At 37.8% G+C, this 17,988-nt stretch overlaps 1 protein-coding gene and 1 pseudogene across 1 annotated transcript; one reads left to right on the top strand and one right to left on the bottom strand.

The window, feature by feature from the left end:
• The first annotated feature begins 103 nt into the window (after nucleotides 1–103).
• On the top strand, nucleotides 104–14,086 carry LOC143890058 (CASP-like protein 5A2). Its single transcript, XM_077394599.1, has 3 exons — nucleotides 104–870; nucleotides 12,272–12,404; nucleotides 13,598–14,086. Exons 1-3 carry the CDS (start codon nucleotides 656–658, stop codon nucleotides 13,787–13,789), a joined length of 540 nt encoding a protein of 179 aa, XP_077250714.1. The 5' UTR covers nucleotides 104–655; the 3' UTR covers nucleotides 13,790–14,086.
• Nucleotides 14,087–16,369: 2,283 nt separating this feature from the next.
• LOC143891217 (secreted RxLR effector protein 161 pseudogene) lies at nucleotides 16,370–17,130 on the bottom strand (annotated as a pseudogene).
• Between the last annotated feature and the right edge of the window lie 858 nt (nucleotides 17,131–17,988).

Raw genomic sequence — 17,988 nt, 5'->3', positions numbered from 1 at the left:
TGGTGCAATTATGAAAACATGCAGTGCCAATATCAGTAGACTCTGGAAATACGACTAACGCTAAAATGTGCCATTTGTACTAGTTAGTGATTTGGCTCCTCTAACGCTAAAATGTGCCATTTGGACCAGTCAGCAGTCTCTCTCCCCCTGTACCGTTATCCTTTTCTTCTTTCCGTAAAACTTAAATCGATCTCGAGAGGCAGATCTTTCTATTGAATTAGGCCTCCGAATCGAAGATTTTGCCTTCTTTCTTCGATAATTTATGGAATTTGAGCTTTTCCATACCTAAATCCATTTAATTAGGGCTTTGATCGTTTTGATTTGAATCCATGTAATTAGGGCTCCTGTTCGAGGTTTATAACTAAATCCCTTACTTGGGGAGCTTTTTTAACCATACATCGATGAAATTAGGCTTCTGAATTTGTACTTCTATTTTTCCTCCGTTGAGTCGGATGGAAATTCAGCTCTGTTGATTGATTCCTCTGGATTTGTAGACATTTTTTCTGAAAATTAGGGCTTTGAACCAGGCTCTTTCGAAATCGAGCCTTTCTCCAAGAGATTATAGGGTTTCTGAATTAGTGGTTTCGTATTTTTCTGAGTTTTATGTTGATTAAAATCCATGGATATGAGTCGATGAGTTGAAATCACTGAAGCTATGAATGCAAGCCATCCTTCTGTGCATCCAGTAGAAGCCCCTCCTCACACGGATGTGGCCGTGAATGAAGAACCAAGAGTGAGGATGAAGGACATCCAAGGCATGCCTGGTACTCCTGGAGGCCTCGTCTTACGATTCCTTCAGTTCATTTTTGCTGTTGTAGCTCTCTGCATCATGGTTTCAGCCAGCGATTTCACATCCGTTACTGCCTTCTGGTGACACACTAGCTCAATTCCTTGCATTTTTTCTTTTCTTTTCCTTTTTTTTAGATGATATCCTGTTTGTATTTTGTTACACGCGTGCATTAGCTGGCAACATTATCTTTTGGCTCTGTTTGGATACAGGTAGTTACGTTGTAGATTAGTGGTATAAGTAGTCAATAGGGAAGAGACAAACATTTGATTTACCTAGGGTTTACCGGTAGAATAGTGATAAGTAGCCAACCTCATAGAGCTCATTACCAATATAGAAAGAGAAGAGAAGAGAGGGAAGAGAAGGCAGAGAGAGAAAGAGAAAAAGCAAAAATTCCCTTGAAGAATTCTACCATTTTTGATAAATTTGGCAAGGAAGGTAAAAGTGGGAACATGGATGCCACATTACTAAACAAGCAATAATTACATTTGAATCTTGTCTGGTAGTCTCCAGGGATTGTGATGCTAAATTGGCAACCAAACACTCCAAAGTTACCAAAAAGTGCATTTTTTTGCTTGCGACATTGTTGAGGATTCCAGGCATGTGGCAACCAAGTTAATAGACCAAGGGATTGTGACTCGATTTATTTCCTTATGCATCTTTTGTGACTTGAATTTATTTCTTTTATGTTTTACTCTAAGTTACCTAGTTTAATAGACCTTATTTAGTAGGCAACAATTATGGGGCAATTGTCTTGCTTCTCACGATGGAGGGAGGAAAGTATGTATTTATTCTCATAGTTAAAGGAATAAAGGAATTCCTGCATTTTGGTTAAAATTTGGTTTACCACGATGGCGCCCTTTCCCTCCCTCTTTGTGGGTAGCTGCCATCTGATAGGGCCAGAGCCATTCATATTTTTATATCTAATTTCCTTTATAGATATAGATCTGTGCCAATGTGAATGCCCCTTGCTTCATTTTTGTGCTATTTCTGGGTATTATTAAATTTTGCAGTTATACACCTTTGTGACCTTGAATAAAAAAATTTGGACTAGAAATATTCTATTCAGATTTTTTTCTGTTCCTTTTACCCTCGCCGAAACTAAAACTGTAACTCTTGGTATTCAATACTGGTTTTTGCATAGTGTCGGTAGATGTTGCACACATGGTGTTCTTTTGAGTTGTTTAGGTGGATGTTGATATACGTCCTTTCTTAAATCTCATTTGGCTCCTGATAATTCGAGAGCTGGATTAACTGGATTAACTGTACCTAAAAAAAGGAGGTTTTGCCACCACTCAATCACTTAATTATGGAAGCGATTTATTGCCCATGTAGTTTTTTGTCCAAACACATTTGAATTGGGTTTTCGACATCTCAGTAGCAGAAATGAAAGATGGTGTGAATATGCTAGACTATCACTTTGTGTTTTTATGCTGTTTGTCTGTTGTTTCTCGCCATTCATCAACCAGTGGTGAAATCAAGTAAATAACTAATGTGGGCACAAGAACACATGCATGCTTCATTTTTCATTAGATCATCTAAGGGGATTCTAGCAATGCCATCGAGTTGATCTAAGCTAATGTTGGGTACTCATGGCAGTTCCCAGAATATTTCGAAGAGATCAATTATTGCATTGATGACTATGATTTGGCCGACACTTCGAATGTATTGCCGGCTCACATGTCCTACCGTGTCCGACATGATACGCGTGTCCACACTACTTTGGACACTTTTACTTGTATTGCTGGAAGTGTTAGACTTAATGTGGGTGTGTGGACATGCTTTTGTACCATGTCAAGTGTGACATTCTGTTTTTTGTTGAGTACTGTGTTTACCTCATTTTGGACAACTCGTATCCATATTGAAACTGGACACACGAATCCATATACACAAATCATGATTACATATACTTCCTATTTTAGCTGTGTCCCCATTTCTAAAGTCTGGGGGTTTGCCGTGTCTGACACTCCGTGTCCGTGTCGACACGCGACACTCTTGTTCGTGTTGACACACGACACTCGTGTCCGTGTCCACAAAACATAGATTGATGATCTTGACGTGTCTTTCCACCATGTTTTTTGATAAGCGAACGGGGATGCTGACTCGTTGCCAAAAGATGGAGTCAATCGTGGAGCTGTTGTCTCCTCTTCATACTCCCCGATTGATCTATTAAATATTTGTCACGGGGGATATGTAGTGAGAAACTCCTTTTCATTCAGAATTGGATTTTATTTGGTGTTTTGCCTGAACCTTTTTGAGAGAATTTTTTTCCATTATCATTAGTTGGTAGCATTGCAATTAGCCAATTAGCATGTTTGTGGGGCTGGGAATTAAAATTTGTGATGAGGATGACGCCCTTGAGAAGCCTGATGAAGTCCTGCCTAGTCATGGCAGAGGTGCGAGTAGACATGGTTGTGAAAATGATGCATGGTTAAACGAAGCCACTTGAAATCTGCAGAGATTGTTGATCTACAGGAGTAGGTTGAGAAGAGTCATCAAAACCCCTGATTTAGAGAGACCAAGTTCTGTTACTTGAGAGCCAAATCACTAGCAAGTTTAGATGCGTCTTACAAGGCCATGTGTAACGAAAACATTTTTTTTTTTAAATGGCAGATAGATTTATTAAAGACAGAGAGACCAAGGTGGTCCCTGGAAAGATTTACAATTGAAATAACGATAAAAAATACGAAAGGAACTAAGGGGGAAGAAAACATCAGCAGATAGAATCTCTAGATCTTCACTAATCACCACTATGAAGATGCATGGCACTTCCTTAGAACTCCCATTGTGTGGTGGAAAACCATCATTGTGTGCTTTATTTGTGGAATAGTTTGAAAAGAAGCTTCTGTGGAAAAGAGGAACTCTCTCATTTGGCAGGAAGATAGCTTCAATAAAATCACCTCTCTAACATGTCGGTGTGCTTTATGTCCATCCAACACTAAGTGCAATCAACAACTTGACCATGTTTAGGACCTCAGTTGGAATGATGAAGAAGAAAACATGAAATGTGACTTGGTAAGATGGTATGATGTTTGCAAGGATTAAAGGTGGGAAGCACTAGAATTAGAAGCTTGGAACTGATGAATCAAGTGTTTTTGGGAAATAGCTGTAGACTTTTGGAGAGGATGGTTGGATGTGGAAGTATATAATAGCAAAGAGGTATTTAGATGAATGAGAGATTGGATGTGGAGTTGGACTCGTTGGCTGTCGTGGACCTAAGAGCGTAACCTCAAACCATGGACGCTGCCTCGATTCATCAATGAGATTCTTAAGTAGAGGGCAGGGAATTGTTTTCCCTCACATATTTAGGAGTGTCAATGATTCAATGATAACCTTTCCAACAAGCTAGCGAAATTGGGAGTGTCTAGAAAATATATGTACATCAGGCCTTTATTGCCCAATGATTTTTCTTTGCAATCTGGTTTGTTTTCTAAATAAAATTTGTTACCTTTGTCAAAAATAAGAGTAATAGCTGAGAAGTATGGGATTGGTTTTTTTCCTCTCTCTCTCTCTATATATCTTTTTTTTTGGCCCGGGGGGGGGGGGGGGGGGGGGGGGATACCAAGAGGGGCTGCTAAAACCAAAGGATCATGGTGGAGGATGGTTAGTGGGATGGCGGGCTCCTTCACTAGAGGCATTATGTTTGTTATGTTTAGAGTGGGCAAGGGTTATTAGGTTAGATTTTGGGAGGACCCGTGGGCTGTGGTGCAATGATATTATCCTCAGGGTATCACACTTGCTTTTGTTTAAAGTGGCAAAAATTTAGAAATAGGGTGGTAGAATCTTATGACAGGGAGTGGGAGCCGAGTGAAGGGACTACCGTATGGGAGGCCTGAACGAAATGAAGCAACGGGCAGAGGAAAGCAAAGTGAGGTCAGATAGGAGCACGAAATAGGGTCCCTAGCAACATTGTTGGTGCTACTTGAGGGGGTACCTTATATTAGGAGGGTGAGTCAAGATAGTAGAATATGGAGGTGGAGCATGGAGGGGACCTTTTTTTGACATGGAATAGAGTGTGACATTTTGGAGAATATATCAACTACTACAAAAACAGTCAAACTTCCTAGCGGTTCCTATGACAAAGTCCATTCTGAGATCCTCCCAAGGTCTACTAGTAGTCGGCAACGGAGAATATAAACCTGTGTTTTGGGCTTGGCCTTTGAAAGACTAAAACGTCCTGAACTGACGCACAGATTGGATTATATCACGCTTTAACCGCGGCCAAAAGTACCTCTGCTCGACCATAGCAAGGGTCTTCGCTTGCCCGAAATGCCTTAAGTAAGTTCATCTATTGCCTTTTAGGTGTTCAGTAAAATTCCCTATAGAGCCTAGGGTCACATCAGAGAACCTTATGGAAGGCGAGTTTGATCACTATATTTTGGATCATCTAAATAAAGTAACAAATTCATATAATCTTTGGAGGCAAAAGCATAGGTGTTGTGGTTATATCAATCAGTTGTAATAGACAGAATATTTTGGGCCTCCTCCGATGAATCTTCTCATGGTGATATGATGAAGGACCTTTGAAGGTTAGCAAAACTTCACAAATTGTTCAAGATCTACATTTTATTTCCTTTTCTTAACGTATTGTTTTTTTTTTCAATATAACTTTATAAAACTTGTCGAGTGTCTAAATTGACTGGAAGTAAGACCTTGGGCCGACCAATTGACTGAGCGACGAGGAAGGAGACTCGGGGAGAGACCATGTACTAGTTCTTGTTCATAGGGTAGACTGACAGCGAAGCATGATCACCTTTTCAGTCTATTGAATAGTGTGTCACTTAGGTCTCTCTCTCTCTCTCTAAGTCTCTCTCTCTCTCTCTAAGTCTCTCTCTCTCTCTCTCTCTCTCTCTCTCTCTCTCTCTCCTTAGAGGGAAGGGGTGGAGAGAGCCCCTCATGTATACGCATGTGCAAAGTAGAGTACGTGTGGACACATATGTGCACCAGAACTTCATAATTATTATAAAACTTCCTTTTATTCATTTGAGAAAAAAACTTTTGAAAAGAACTTCGGCGTGAAAAGGTGTCTAACTCCTCAAGATCTATTTTCTCCTTCCCTTGCTGTGTTCCTTTCCGTTTTCTCATTTCCCTTTCGATTGAGATCTTCTTCTTGGTTTTTTTTTTGGAAAGGAGATCGATTGAGATCTTTTTTTTTTGAATGATTTGATTGAAATCTTGTTGTTGATGGAATTCATTAAGATCGGGCAAATAAGGGGTTTCTCATACTCACCATATGGTCGTGGGCAAACTCTTAAGATGTTTTGAACTGAGATTTAGTGTTGGATGTAGAAACATGTGCAAAAATGAAAAAAGAATAGTCCAACGGCTCGGATCACATCAACAAGCTTTGTTATATTATCCAAAGTAGTTTCTGTTTATAAATAACCTAATTCTATTATATATAAGTAGGTTCAAACTACATAACAGGAACAAGAAAAATTGGCTTCTTTCTTCTTCTCAGGTGAAGAATCATCGTTGACTGCCTTTTGTCCATGCAAACACTCCATGACAATTCCATAAGTCTGAAAACATTTGATTTTTTATGTATAATTTAGTTTGTAAATATGACGAGGAGTGGATGAATATGGGTTATTGTTTTGGGTTTTAGAATTTGATGGCATGTATTGAAAAGTATTTTAAAATTTTGGATGTATATAAATGAGTTTTTGCACCATGCTCTATTAATGTGATGACACTGTTTTAAGCCCATTTTTTCACCCACCTTTCTTTTGCCCTTCTTTTTTTTAATGTTTTTTCTATTAATTTTTCTGAGTTACAGACATTTTAGACCCATTTTTTTGGGTTTTTTTGGTTGTCATACATTGTGCTAACTACGGTCATAACACTGCCATTCAATAAAAAAAACTATGGTCATAACACTATTATTGATATAGCCATGTGTCTGTCGAGAGAGCTATGATACAATGGCTTCCTCCTTATGGGGCACTTAAGTTGAATTTTGATGACTCAAGCATTGGAATCCGAGGCAAGCAGCCGTAGTTGGGCATCATCAAAGGCCGCAAAGGACATGTTAGGCTGGTTCTCTCTAGACCGGTAAGAGTGAAGGGTTCAAACGAGGTAGGAGTGTTAGCTCTAACTCTAATGCTAGGAGTCAACTTGTCGCTTCATTTCAAAATCAATTCATAATAGGGGGAATGTATATGGTGAATGCAATCGTGTAGAGAAATTTTCCTTTATTATTAGAGATTATTGATTTGGTATTCAATCAATAGGTATAGGAAGGAATGGAAATCTTAAGAATGATTGGTTGGCTAGAGGAGTGATCAGATTGGCTTGGTTGTTGGTGACCATTTCCCGATGGTCAAGTAGGAGATATAAATGTTTTTAGTCTTCTTTTTATTGTTTTTTACTCAATCTTTTTGATCAATTTGGTCAATCATTGGTTAGTCATTTCTCTGTTTTCGAATGAAAACTTTTATTTTCTATTAGTAAAGGGAAATGTTATCAGCACAACCATGTTTTGATATTTGAACAAAAACATCTTAACATCTTATCTTCTATTATTTAAAGAGTTGTCAAAGGTTGGTACCATTCCCAAAAAGCTCTGAGAAGCCAATTAAAAAACTGCATCTGTGCAATTATAAAAACATGGTTGTGCTGTGCTGATAACATTTCCTTTAGTAAAGATGGGGAAAGAGATATCTGTAGAGTCCTATTGCTCAAATGTGTGCGTGCGTTCGGGTTTTTTTTTTTTTTTGGGGGGGAGTGATGTGGCATAGGTTCATGCGCATGAGCTATATTTTTTTTCCAAGCTCCTTACTTTAATAATACATCCGGTGTTATTTTATAATGTATAGATTTCGTGACATGATTTTTGGGCCATCTTTGATTTATTGAAATGTGCAGAAAATAGATTTTTTTCCTTTTCTTTTTAAAAATTGGAGTTGTAGTAGGAATAAATGTTTGGCCTTTTCTATAAATATTTTTTATGGGATCTGTGATGGTATACTCTTGATTATTGACAGTAGAAGTTCTTTTAATAGTGAAGAACACATGCATTTTGGTTTTTATGCTTGAAACCGGTGCTGAGAAAGTTATTTACTTTCTACATCAACAAAGCTTCATTTGTCCCATCAGAATTTCTTTTGGATGTATTCAGTTGTTTGTAAAGTAACTTCATTTTTCCCCTCAGAGTTACTTTTGGGTGTATCCAGTTGTTTGTGAAGTTTTATACATTTTTTTGGAAGAAATAATATTATCTATAATCATTCAAAAAAAAAAAAACAATATTATATATAGGCAAATAATATAAACACAACCATGTTTCGATAATAGGTGCGAACTCACCTTGTCCTATATGCTTAACCAGGTGTTACAATTCCCAAAAAACTGTCAGCAGCCTTTCACAGCTGGTCAAAGCAAATGGGACAAGTTGAGTTCGTGCCTATTATTTAAACATGGTTGTGCCTATATATATAAGGAAAATTGTAGCACTAATTCCTTTCTAAGGGTAAATGGATTCAAATTTATTTGGTATCTGATTGCATTAGTTTTGGTCCTGTATCATTGCATACTTTTTCATATAGACTTTTACGTCTACTTGAGGATGTTGTTTCTTCTTTCACTTCTTTTATGAGTCTGGACAGTGGATTGCCTTTGTCCTTCGAACCGCTTCATTTAGCAATTCAATTTTCCATAATTATGCACCTCTGCACCATGCAAACTTCGTCCTTTTTCATATGAAATATGGATTTTCTGCCCTTTCATGGGCCTTTAGAGCCACCTCATTAAGATGTTTCTTGTTACAGGTTAGTAGGTTACAATTTTCACCATTATTAAATCAGTCTAGATAATACCGTAGGACTGCTATTTGGAATGGTAAAGATCTAAGTACTGGCGTGCAACCCATTCAGTGTTACCAAGCCTGCAAGTGTATATACTTGGGCATCTGAAGGGTAAATATTTTTGTTTGGGTCTTTATGAGGTAATCATTTTGGGGATTGGCAAGGCCAAATGGAAGGTTATTTGTAAACAGTTTCAGGTCGACAAGTTAGCTGTATAACATTCTGGGTATTGGCAAGACCCGATGGAAGCTTCTTGGTAAATAATTTCAGGTTGACAAGGTGGCTTTCTACCAGTTTGTATTGAATGAATCGTTCCCTTATAGGCTTGAACTTTTGTTTGTCTTCCTTGATATTGGTGAGGGAGGAAGGTGCACCAAAATACTAGGAAATTTCTTTGAAAAATATTGTTTCAGGTGGAGTTTGGGAAATTAATGTAAAACTCTTTTGACTTGGTGGGGCGGCACAAACTGAATGGGAAATTCGATTAGCATTGTATATTTGCAGCAGTTGATGGGTGATAGAATCGAGCAGGCGATCAATACATGTAAGAAGCTTGATTATTGACAAGATTCCATGCAATAATGTTACAGACAGCTACATAGTTAACAAAAATGGCTAGAAGGGTAAAGACTGATCTTTTTAATGGCAACCTCTGCATTTAGAGCTTATGATGTTGATGGGGACCACAAACAAGAGGAAAGACAGGCTCGAAAGGTGGTTCTTAAACGTGTTTTGAAGTGGAGCCCACATGCACCACCTACACCATATTGAATATGAGCAAGGAGGACGAAGGTGGAGAAGGGCATTTTTTTCCATTCCCAACTGCTTTGACTTTGGTCAAACAGTCGCAAGTGACTTATTATCATTTTGGGTTGCATCACATTGGCCCCACATGGAGGAGTTTTGTTATATACGTGGAGAAAGTTTATTTGTTTCTATTTTAGTTGGAAAGTCCTTAGAGTTGAATTTAGATTAGTGTAGTTAATTTAGAAGTGTTTCTATTTTTGCGATTGTTGCCTTTTTGTTGTTTGATTTAATGTGGGTAATTTCTATTTTGGGGCTGATGGGGACATAACAATGGGCGCGGATTCAAGTTTTACAAGCGTAGATGTGGACGGGACTGATGGCGAGGACTCTAATATGGGCCACAGACATGGGCGTCTTTTTTTATTATTTACTTTCTATTTTCGTCATTTTATTTGTAGCCTACTTTTTAGGCATCAAATCTCATCCGTTTGGCGTGTTTTTTGTATTATTAGAAAGGTTTTTCAATTACATATCTAATGACCCCAAGATCACATGATTTGGATATGTTTTTAGCAAGTTATGAGTGTTTTTAGGAAGTGGTATAGGTCATTATGGGATTATTATTTTTAGTAAGTTTTAACTTTATTTAGTTTACTTTGGATTAGATGAATGGTCGAGATTAGTTGCTTAGGTTTTAAGTTATCTTCTAGGGTTTCTTATTTTATAAATACATCTTATGAAAGTAGCAATGTAAGGGACTTTTTGAATATTGAACAGAATTGACGTTTATTTGTGAGAGCTATTGTGGCTTGGACTTCTTCTTCTCTTCTCTTCATGGTGACTTGGAGCCATTCTTCTCAACCCCCTCTCATCTTCTCACTTCTATTCTCCTCTCAAATCAGTCATAAACAAGTAAGTCTTTAGTTCTTCAGTTTTTTTTTTTGTTCTTAAACCCTAAAATACAAAAATACAAAAACCCAAAATCCAAATATCTCCTACATCGTTTAAGATCTCATCTTGAAACTTTGAAGGACTTTATTTTGGACTAAACCTCGGCCAAAGCATCCAAGATCCATAGCTTTAAACCCCTTTGCAGCCAATTGAAAATTCGCACAATTTTCAAGCCTGAAAACCCTTTTTAAAGATCCATAGCCTAAACCTACCATTAAGTAAGAACCTAAACCCTAGAATTACCTTTCTGTTACCTACCTAAACTCTTACCTAAGATCTAGACAGCAGTTTCCTTCAATTTCTAGTTTGCAGAAATTACCAAATACCCCCGGCCTAAATTTGGACTGTTTTGACCAAATTCCTGCTGTTGGATATTTTTTTTGTTTTTCTTCATTGATTATTATTAACTTCTCATGCTTTTGTTACATCTAATTGATAGGTTTTACATTATCTTTTAGTTCTTTTAATTGGTTGCATGTGTAGGCCTAGTTTCAGACTAATCCTTCTATTATCAATTCATCTTACGAATCCTTATCACTTTGATTGATTTTTATAAGGTTTAGTTCATGCTTAATTACAATTTTTATAATTATTCATGCTATTTAAGTCTCATTATTACTGCTGTCCATAGATTAATTAGGTGTTAATTCAGCCCTAGGTTAGTTGTTAAGTGTTCTTTTAGTTTTCCACGTAAGCCCTAAACTGTCCTAAAGTCTTAATCCCATTAGGAGTGTAGGATTCTCTCTAAATTAGGTATTGTCCTGCATCAGGGACTGTTACTAGAAGGTTTATTGATTAGGATTCTTAGGAGAATTATTTAGAAACTACTAAGTTGGATATGATTCTAGTTTATGGAGGATTGATGCTTCAAATCTTCAAAGAGGGAAGGAGTAATGGGGACCATAATTAACTTGCACAGAGAAGCTTCTTACTTTCTGTTAGATAACCAACTTCTCCAAAAGCTTAAGCGATTGGAGAAAGGCGTTATTTATCTTTTTAAACTTTAACACTCCCCCGCAGGTGTGGCCCACTTGGCAAACACGTGGCACATGTGGTCCCACTTTGGACCGACCATCGCATGTGGCTATCCTGGAGGTTTGAACTCGAGACCTTTTGGCTCTGATACCATGTTAGATAACCAACTTCTCCAAAAGCTTAAGCTATTGGAGAAAGGCGTTATTAATCTTTTATACTTTAACACTTTCAATAGTCAAGTATCAGTGCAGTGGAAATTCAGAAGACTAGCAAGTGCGATAGAAACAAGGACACAACGGTAAACGAACTGAGCTACAAATTACACAGAAGAGTGAAAAGAAGAATCACAAAGAAGAAGATGATTGAGACCGAGTACCAATACTCTCCAACGGAACAGAAATAAGAGAAAAACCCATAGATTTCATTTCACTTTCTTCTAGTCTCTAAACTCTCTATATAAGATCATTCACCAACAATCCACAGCAACAATACAATACTCTTAAAAGTAACAGCCATATGACCTCTTCTAATTTTTGAACTGCTTGATTTTTAAACACAACCCCATTTTTTTTCAGCTCAAACGTAAAGAGAAACCTGTGACCTAATAAACTCTAAAAGAAGCTCTTCTTTAACTTCCAAACTTAGAACCTCTGTAGTTATCTTTTCAACTAATTCATAGAATTACTGTTTGCTCTTTTAATTGATATTTCTGCGTCTCAAATCTATCAACCATCGGGAGATGCTCACTCTCCCGATTTTGCCAACAGAGAGAAAGTTTCTCCAATTGCCTCCACTATCCTTGTTCCTGTTTGAGACTATATATCTTTTTTGTATCATTTCTTTTTGTTTCTGAAAGATTTTATCTAATTTGCAACACATAATAATTTACCCATGTTTTATAGTTTACGTGAATCTGGAAGAAACAAAGGTTCCCAGTTGAGAACTCAATCATATAATTGCATTTTTGAAATGCCACACAAAATAAGCTCTGGTATTTGATGTTCAGCTACCTTGTTGCGGCTGCCTCCTTGCAAAGCTTATGGAGCATGTCTCTAGCCATTGTGGATATTTATGCCCTTCTAGTGAGGCGTTGCTTGCGGAATTCCAAGATAGTCAGCCTTTTTGCCATAGGTGATGGGGTAAGAAAAGTGCTTTCTTAATACCATGCAAAGAAAACTTTGATTTCCTTAAAGTTGTAGGGGCTGTTTTTGGATACGCGAATTTTAGAATCCAGGTTTTTAGTTTGAAAACAGTGTAAAAGAGGGTTCATGATCAGGCTGCTGCATGCTGTCCTGGCAGCGTTTCTTGCTGTAAAAAAACCAGGTTTAGAAATCTCTTGGATTTTCAGTATGAAAACCAGGTTTTAGAAATCTCTCCTGCATCCTGAGATTTCTAAAACCTGGAAAAATGGGAGGATCTGCTACTCTCTTGCTGTCGGAAAGAAGGGCGAGAAGTCAAAAACCACTGCTGGTTCGCATCTTCTCTTGTCTCTTAGCTACAATTTTGAAGAAATCCCGGATTCTAAAATCCGCATATCCAAACGGCCCCGTAGGGAATGTAAAAGTAAAGATATTCAATTCCATGTGAACAGGAGCTGATATTCTCATTCTGTTTAAATATTGGCAGCGCTTTCTTTTATTTTACATTTTCTCATTGCATGTTTCAATTCTCAACAAGCTATCAACAACCCATTAAAATGGTTTAAAATCAAGGGTGGGCTGCTAATATAGGGGGGAATGCAAATATTATCTCCTAATGTGAAAGCTAAAACAACTTGTGACGATAAATTAGCCAAGGCCGCCGGGGTTTCAAAGGAGAGATTGGAGCTTTTTGACTTCCTCCCCCCTTGAATTGCCTTCCTTTATCCTATGTGTTCTCTTTCTCCTATGTGATCTCTGGGGAAGTTTGGGGTTCTATTTTTGTATATCGTTTCCATGGTTTGAAATTTTGACCGAAATCATTAATTTCGGATCTCGGTCAACACCGACACCGAAATGACCGAAATCCGAATTTACCAAAACATACAAAATTTCGGAAATTTCGGCGAAATTTCAAACAAAATATTAATTTTTTATTCCTTTACAAAATTTCAGCCAAAATTGCCGAAATTTCGGGATTTCGGCTAGGTCCGAAATTTATGCCGAAACCGAAATTTCAAACCATGATTGTTTCTTCCTTCGATTTTTCCTTTTTATCAATAAATATATCTGCCATTCAAAAAAATTTTTTTTGGTGACAATCAGTCTGGATTAATTGGCAATCCACAAAATTTGTGTGTGATTTCCATGTTTTTTTTACTGCAGACCACTTGATTAATTTGTTTGTACTGCAGATCACTTCAACCCTTACATTTGCGGCCGCTTGTGCATCCGCGGGCATCACAGTTCTCATTGGCAATGATCTCGGCGAATGCTCACAGAATCACTGCGCGAGGTTTGAGTCTGCTACAGCCATGGCTTTTATCAGCTGGTTCGCCGCCTCCCTATCTTTTCTCTTGAACTTTTGGTCATTGGCATCCCGGTAAAGAACAATCAAATCCCATCCTTGCAAAATATTTGGTGTGATCCTTGGTTCCTTCTTTCTTCCTTTTGTGGTCTCCAATTTGAGTCTCCATTGCTATTGCAATATCATGCATGGATCTGTACTATAAGTTCACAAGGCACTGTCTGACAGGGTTCTGGTCATGGCTTGTTTGTTTCTTCAGAAAAATGACAGAAAAGAGAGAATGAGAACCTCAAAAGGATATTTTAGTCATTTGACTTGGAGAAAATTTTAAATTGAAGAAGTAAAAATTAAAGGGTGGCCCTCCAACTTAGCCTCACTGATTAATTAGTATACACAGATGTAGGGTTCATCATTTTTTTTTCATTAGACTCTATATAGGTCCCATTAATAAGTGACTCATTGGCATATATATAGGTCCTATTAATCATAGTATATGATTGAATATGAATGAAACATTCAGTTTCATTTTCCCAGTAATAAGCACCCAAGCAGGAGAAAGTCTACAAAAAAAAAAAAGAAGCTCTCCTTTTCATATCCATTGAACTAAACAATCAAAGCAGTTTACAAGGAAACCAATAGAGAGGATAAGGCTTTTTAAGAAAAGCCTTTTTATGTGAAAAGATCTTTCCTTTCAACCAAACAGGCCCAAGGTTCCTTTGGCTGTAGGTTATATAAAAGTAGAAGAAAAACAAATTCCTATTTCTTTACTTTAATTTTCCTCCTTAATTTGGGAGGAAATGGTAAAAAATGGCTTGCATTTGGAAATTTTGTGGCCGAAAATGACTTACCGAAAGGGACTGTCATGTGAATAGTAAATGGCAACCATACTTTTATTTTCCCTATTTTTGGTGCAACCAAACGGATCCTAAATGTGAGTCATTAGTATATTTTACTCTTTCTATTAATTGATTATTAGGCCACCAATCGAAAGGTTATGATTGTCTAATGGGGCAGGTTTTTGGGCATTGTCTATGTAAGATGTCACAACCATTCGGATCATCGAACAAGTGGTCTCCATTTCCCTTGCCTCTGAAATTAGAGGATTAAATTAGCAAAAGCTTGACCCGACCTTCATAGAGTAGGACAAAATCTGACGATATTGTTCAAGCATGAATGAGGAAACAATGGCTGCTTGTTAGCAATGGTCTGTATTCGTTGCTAAAGATAACCTTTGTGAGACATGGCTGGATTTGTGCAAATGGTGGTCTAGTGGATAGCCATGAAACTTGTAATAGTGAACCATTGTGTGCCCAACCCAGCCGTACTCACAAGTGGCCTAGTGGTGCATATTGCGACAACATTGGCGAAGAGTAAAATTGGATGTGAGAGCAAATGCATGAAATGATTTTCCTTCATTTTTCTTCCTAGACGATCTGTGAATAAGCCTTGTATGATGAAGGAAGATGATCCTGTTTGGTTCCATTTTGAAATTTATTAGGCTAGGAAAGCTTTATGTAGCCGAATAATTGTTATTCAGATTTATTCAGCAACCAGCAAATGAACGATATTTGTTATTTTAAAACATGGTGGGTGACTTTTTGAAATTCAAAGTTCAAAGTGAAAGTTACAGGTATTTATGACAGGTTTTATTCAAAATTCAAAGGAGAAGTTGCAAGTAGTTGTGACAAGTTTTATTCAAAATTCAAAGGAGTTGCAAGTAGTTGTGTCAGGTTTTATTCAAAATTCATAAAACTAAATTATTGCTGGAAATAATTGTCATAAACAATTTGTGGGAAAAATTGGTATAAGGAGATGGCCGCGTCAAGAAGAAAAGGATCTCCACACATCGACACACAACTTGTATATTTTCTTCTTATCTAGAAGTAGTTTCTAAACATAGATCTCTCTTTCCCTCTGCATTTTCTCCCTATAATTCGATTATGCATGGCGTGTTGGAACCAGAAACTCTATAGTAACCACTCAAATAACTCTCGTTTTGAAAAATGATATTTGCACCAGTGTATTTCTTCCACTGGATGAGGAGAAAGTTGAGAGAGAGAGAGAGAGAGAGAGAGAGAGAGAGAGAGAGAGAGAGAGAGAGAGATGTTAAGATTCGTATATCTTTAATTTCACACACCATGCATTATATAGAATGCATGTCATTTTCAAGGTACATAACATAACACCTAACACATTCAATGCCATAAATGCAATACAAAGAAAAACAATACAAGAAGATTTTCACGAGTCTTATTTGCATGCCTTGATATCTTTGGATTTGCATGCGCCGGATTTTGACCAACCGCCAAAGATCTACCAATCTCAAGATTTGTCGGGAAACATTAAAATATCGATTTAATTTTCAACAGTCTCCCTTAAATCAATTTTTAAAATCAACAACACTGAGCATCAGTTTTAGTTTCTCAAATAATTCTGCCTTGAATGGTTTCGTCAAAATGTCTGCAACTTGATCTTCGGATCCGCAGAACTCAAGCTTAATTTCTCTATCTCTAACCAGGTCTCTAATATAGTGATACTTGATGTCGATATGTTTACTCCTGCCATGAAAAACTGGATTCTTGGCCAATGCGATGGCTGACTTATTATCACACATTAGTTTGGTGGGGCCGTCATGTTGATGCATTAACGCACTGAGCATTCAGCGAAGCCATATTACCTGACATGCTGCAGATGATGTAGCCATGTATTCCGCTTCTGCTGTAGAAAGCGCAACCACATGTTGCTTTTTCAAAGACCAGGAGAAAGCTCCGGTTCCAAGAAAGAAAGCATACCCGGAAGTACTTTTCCGAGTTTCTATATCACCTCCCCAATCATTGTCTGTATATCCCAACAAATTGAAATTGTTACAATAAGAGTGAAAAATTCCATGATCACGGGTACCACTGATGTACCGTAAAATGCGCTTCACCGCCTGCAAGTGTGATTGGTAGGGCTTATCTATAAATCGGCGAATAATCCCCACTCCATAAACAATATCTGGCTTAGTGGAAGTCAAATATCTCAGACTACCAACCATGCTTTTAAAATATGTGGGATTTATTAGTTCTTCGATTCCTTCCGTCTTTAATTCCAACCATCCATAACTGGAGTCCGAATGGAATTAAGAGACTCCATCTTGAGATGCTTCAGAATATCACCGGAATACTTCTTTTGTGAAATAAATATGCCATCATCTGTCTGCTGTACTTCAATGCCCAGAAAGTAGGAAATCAATCCCATATCTGTCATCTCAAACTGGCAAGTCATAGCCTCCCTGAATTCTGCAAACATCTTTTCGCAATTTCCTGTAAATATCAAGTCATCAACATAAAGACAAACAATAATGAGATCACCATCAGAGTTTGACTTGATATATAGTGTATGCTCATAAGGGCACTTCCGGAAATCATGCTGCAGCATATATGTATCAATGCGTGTGTACCAGGCTCGGGGTGCTTGTTTCAAACCGTATAGTGCCTTCTTCAATTTGTAAACTTAATTCTCATGCTCTTTCTTCACATAGCTAGGAGGTTGATCAACATAAACCTCCTCTTCAAGAACACCATTCAGGAATGCCGATTTGACATCCATTTTGATGGATTTTCCATTGATTCTGAGCTGCAAGTGATATGATCATCCGGATGGTATCCATTCTGGCAACCGGTGCGAACACCTCAAAGTAATCAATTCCTGGCTTTCGCTTGTAGCCTTTCACTATGAGTCTCACCTTGAACCAGTCTACCTGACTGTCGGGTTTGTACTTCGTCTTGTACACCCACTTGACACCAATTGGCTTCTTCCCAGATGGTAAAGAAGTCAACTCCCACGTGTCATTCTTCTTTATTGCGGGATCTCTTCAGCCATCGCCTGAATCCACCGTTCATCATTTGCTGCATCCTCATATGTGACTCGGTCACAATCTGCAAATAGACAAAAATTTACCAGAGTTTCATTTGTTATGTCATCATCAGTGTCGTTGTCAGTCGTGATAACATAATCCTGTAAGAAAGTCGGGAGCACCCGCGTTCGCTTTGGACGTGCCGAAGACTCAGGAGCTTCTGTTTGTGACGGAGAAGTTTGTATAGGAGATGAATTGTTGGGTAAAGAACTGTCCATCTCTTCCTCGTTTGGTTCATTGTCGACGATGACTCCTTTCTGTTTTTCATCTTTCTGATTCCATGACCAGGCTTTATCTTCGATAAATTTGACATCTCTGCTCACTATCACTTCCCCTGTTACCGGGTTATATAATTTATAACCTTTGGTGACAACACTGTA

This window comes from Tasmannia lanceolata, unplaced genomic scaffold (genome assembly GCF_043159265.1).
Source record: "Tasmannia lanceolata isolate RefF3 unplaced genomic scaffold, GAP_Taslan_0.1 ptg000013l, whole genome shotgun sequence".
NCBI lineage: Eukaryota > Viridiplantae > Streptophyta > Magnoliopsida > Canellales > Winteraceae > Tasmannia > Tasmannia lanceolata.
Note: the sequence above shows the minus strand (reverse complement) of the source record. Positions and strands in the feature narration are given on the sequence as shown.

Coding starts and splice junctions, on each gene's coding strand:
- LOC143890058 (XM_077394599.1), top strand. CDS start 656: ATGAATGCAAGCCATCCTTCTGTGCATCCAGTAGAAGCCCCTCCTCAC. Junction 871..12,271: donor ACATCCGTTACTGCCTTCTG/GTGACACACTAG, acceptor TTTGATGTTCAG/CTACCTTGTTGCGGCTGCCT. Junction 12,405..13,597: donor TTTTTGCCATAGGTGATGGG/GTAAGAAAAGTG, acceptor TTTGTACTGCAG/ATCACTTCAACCCTTACATT.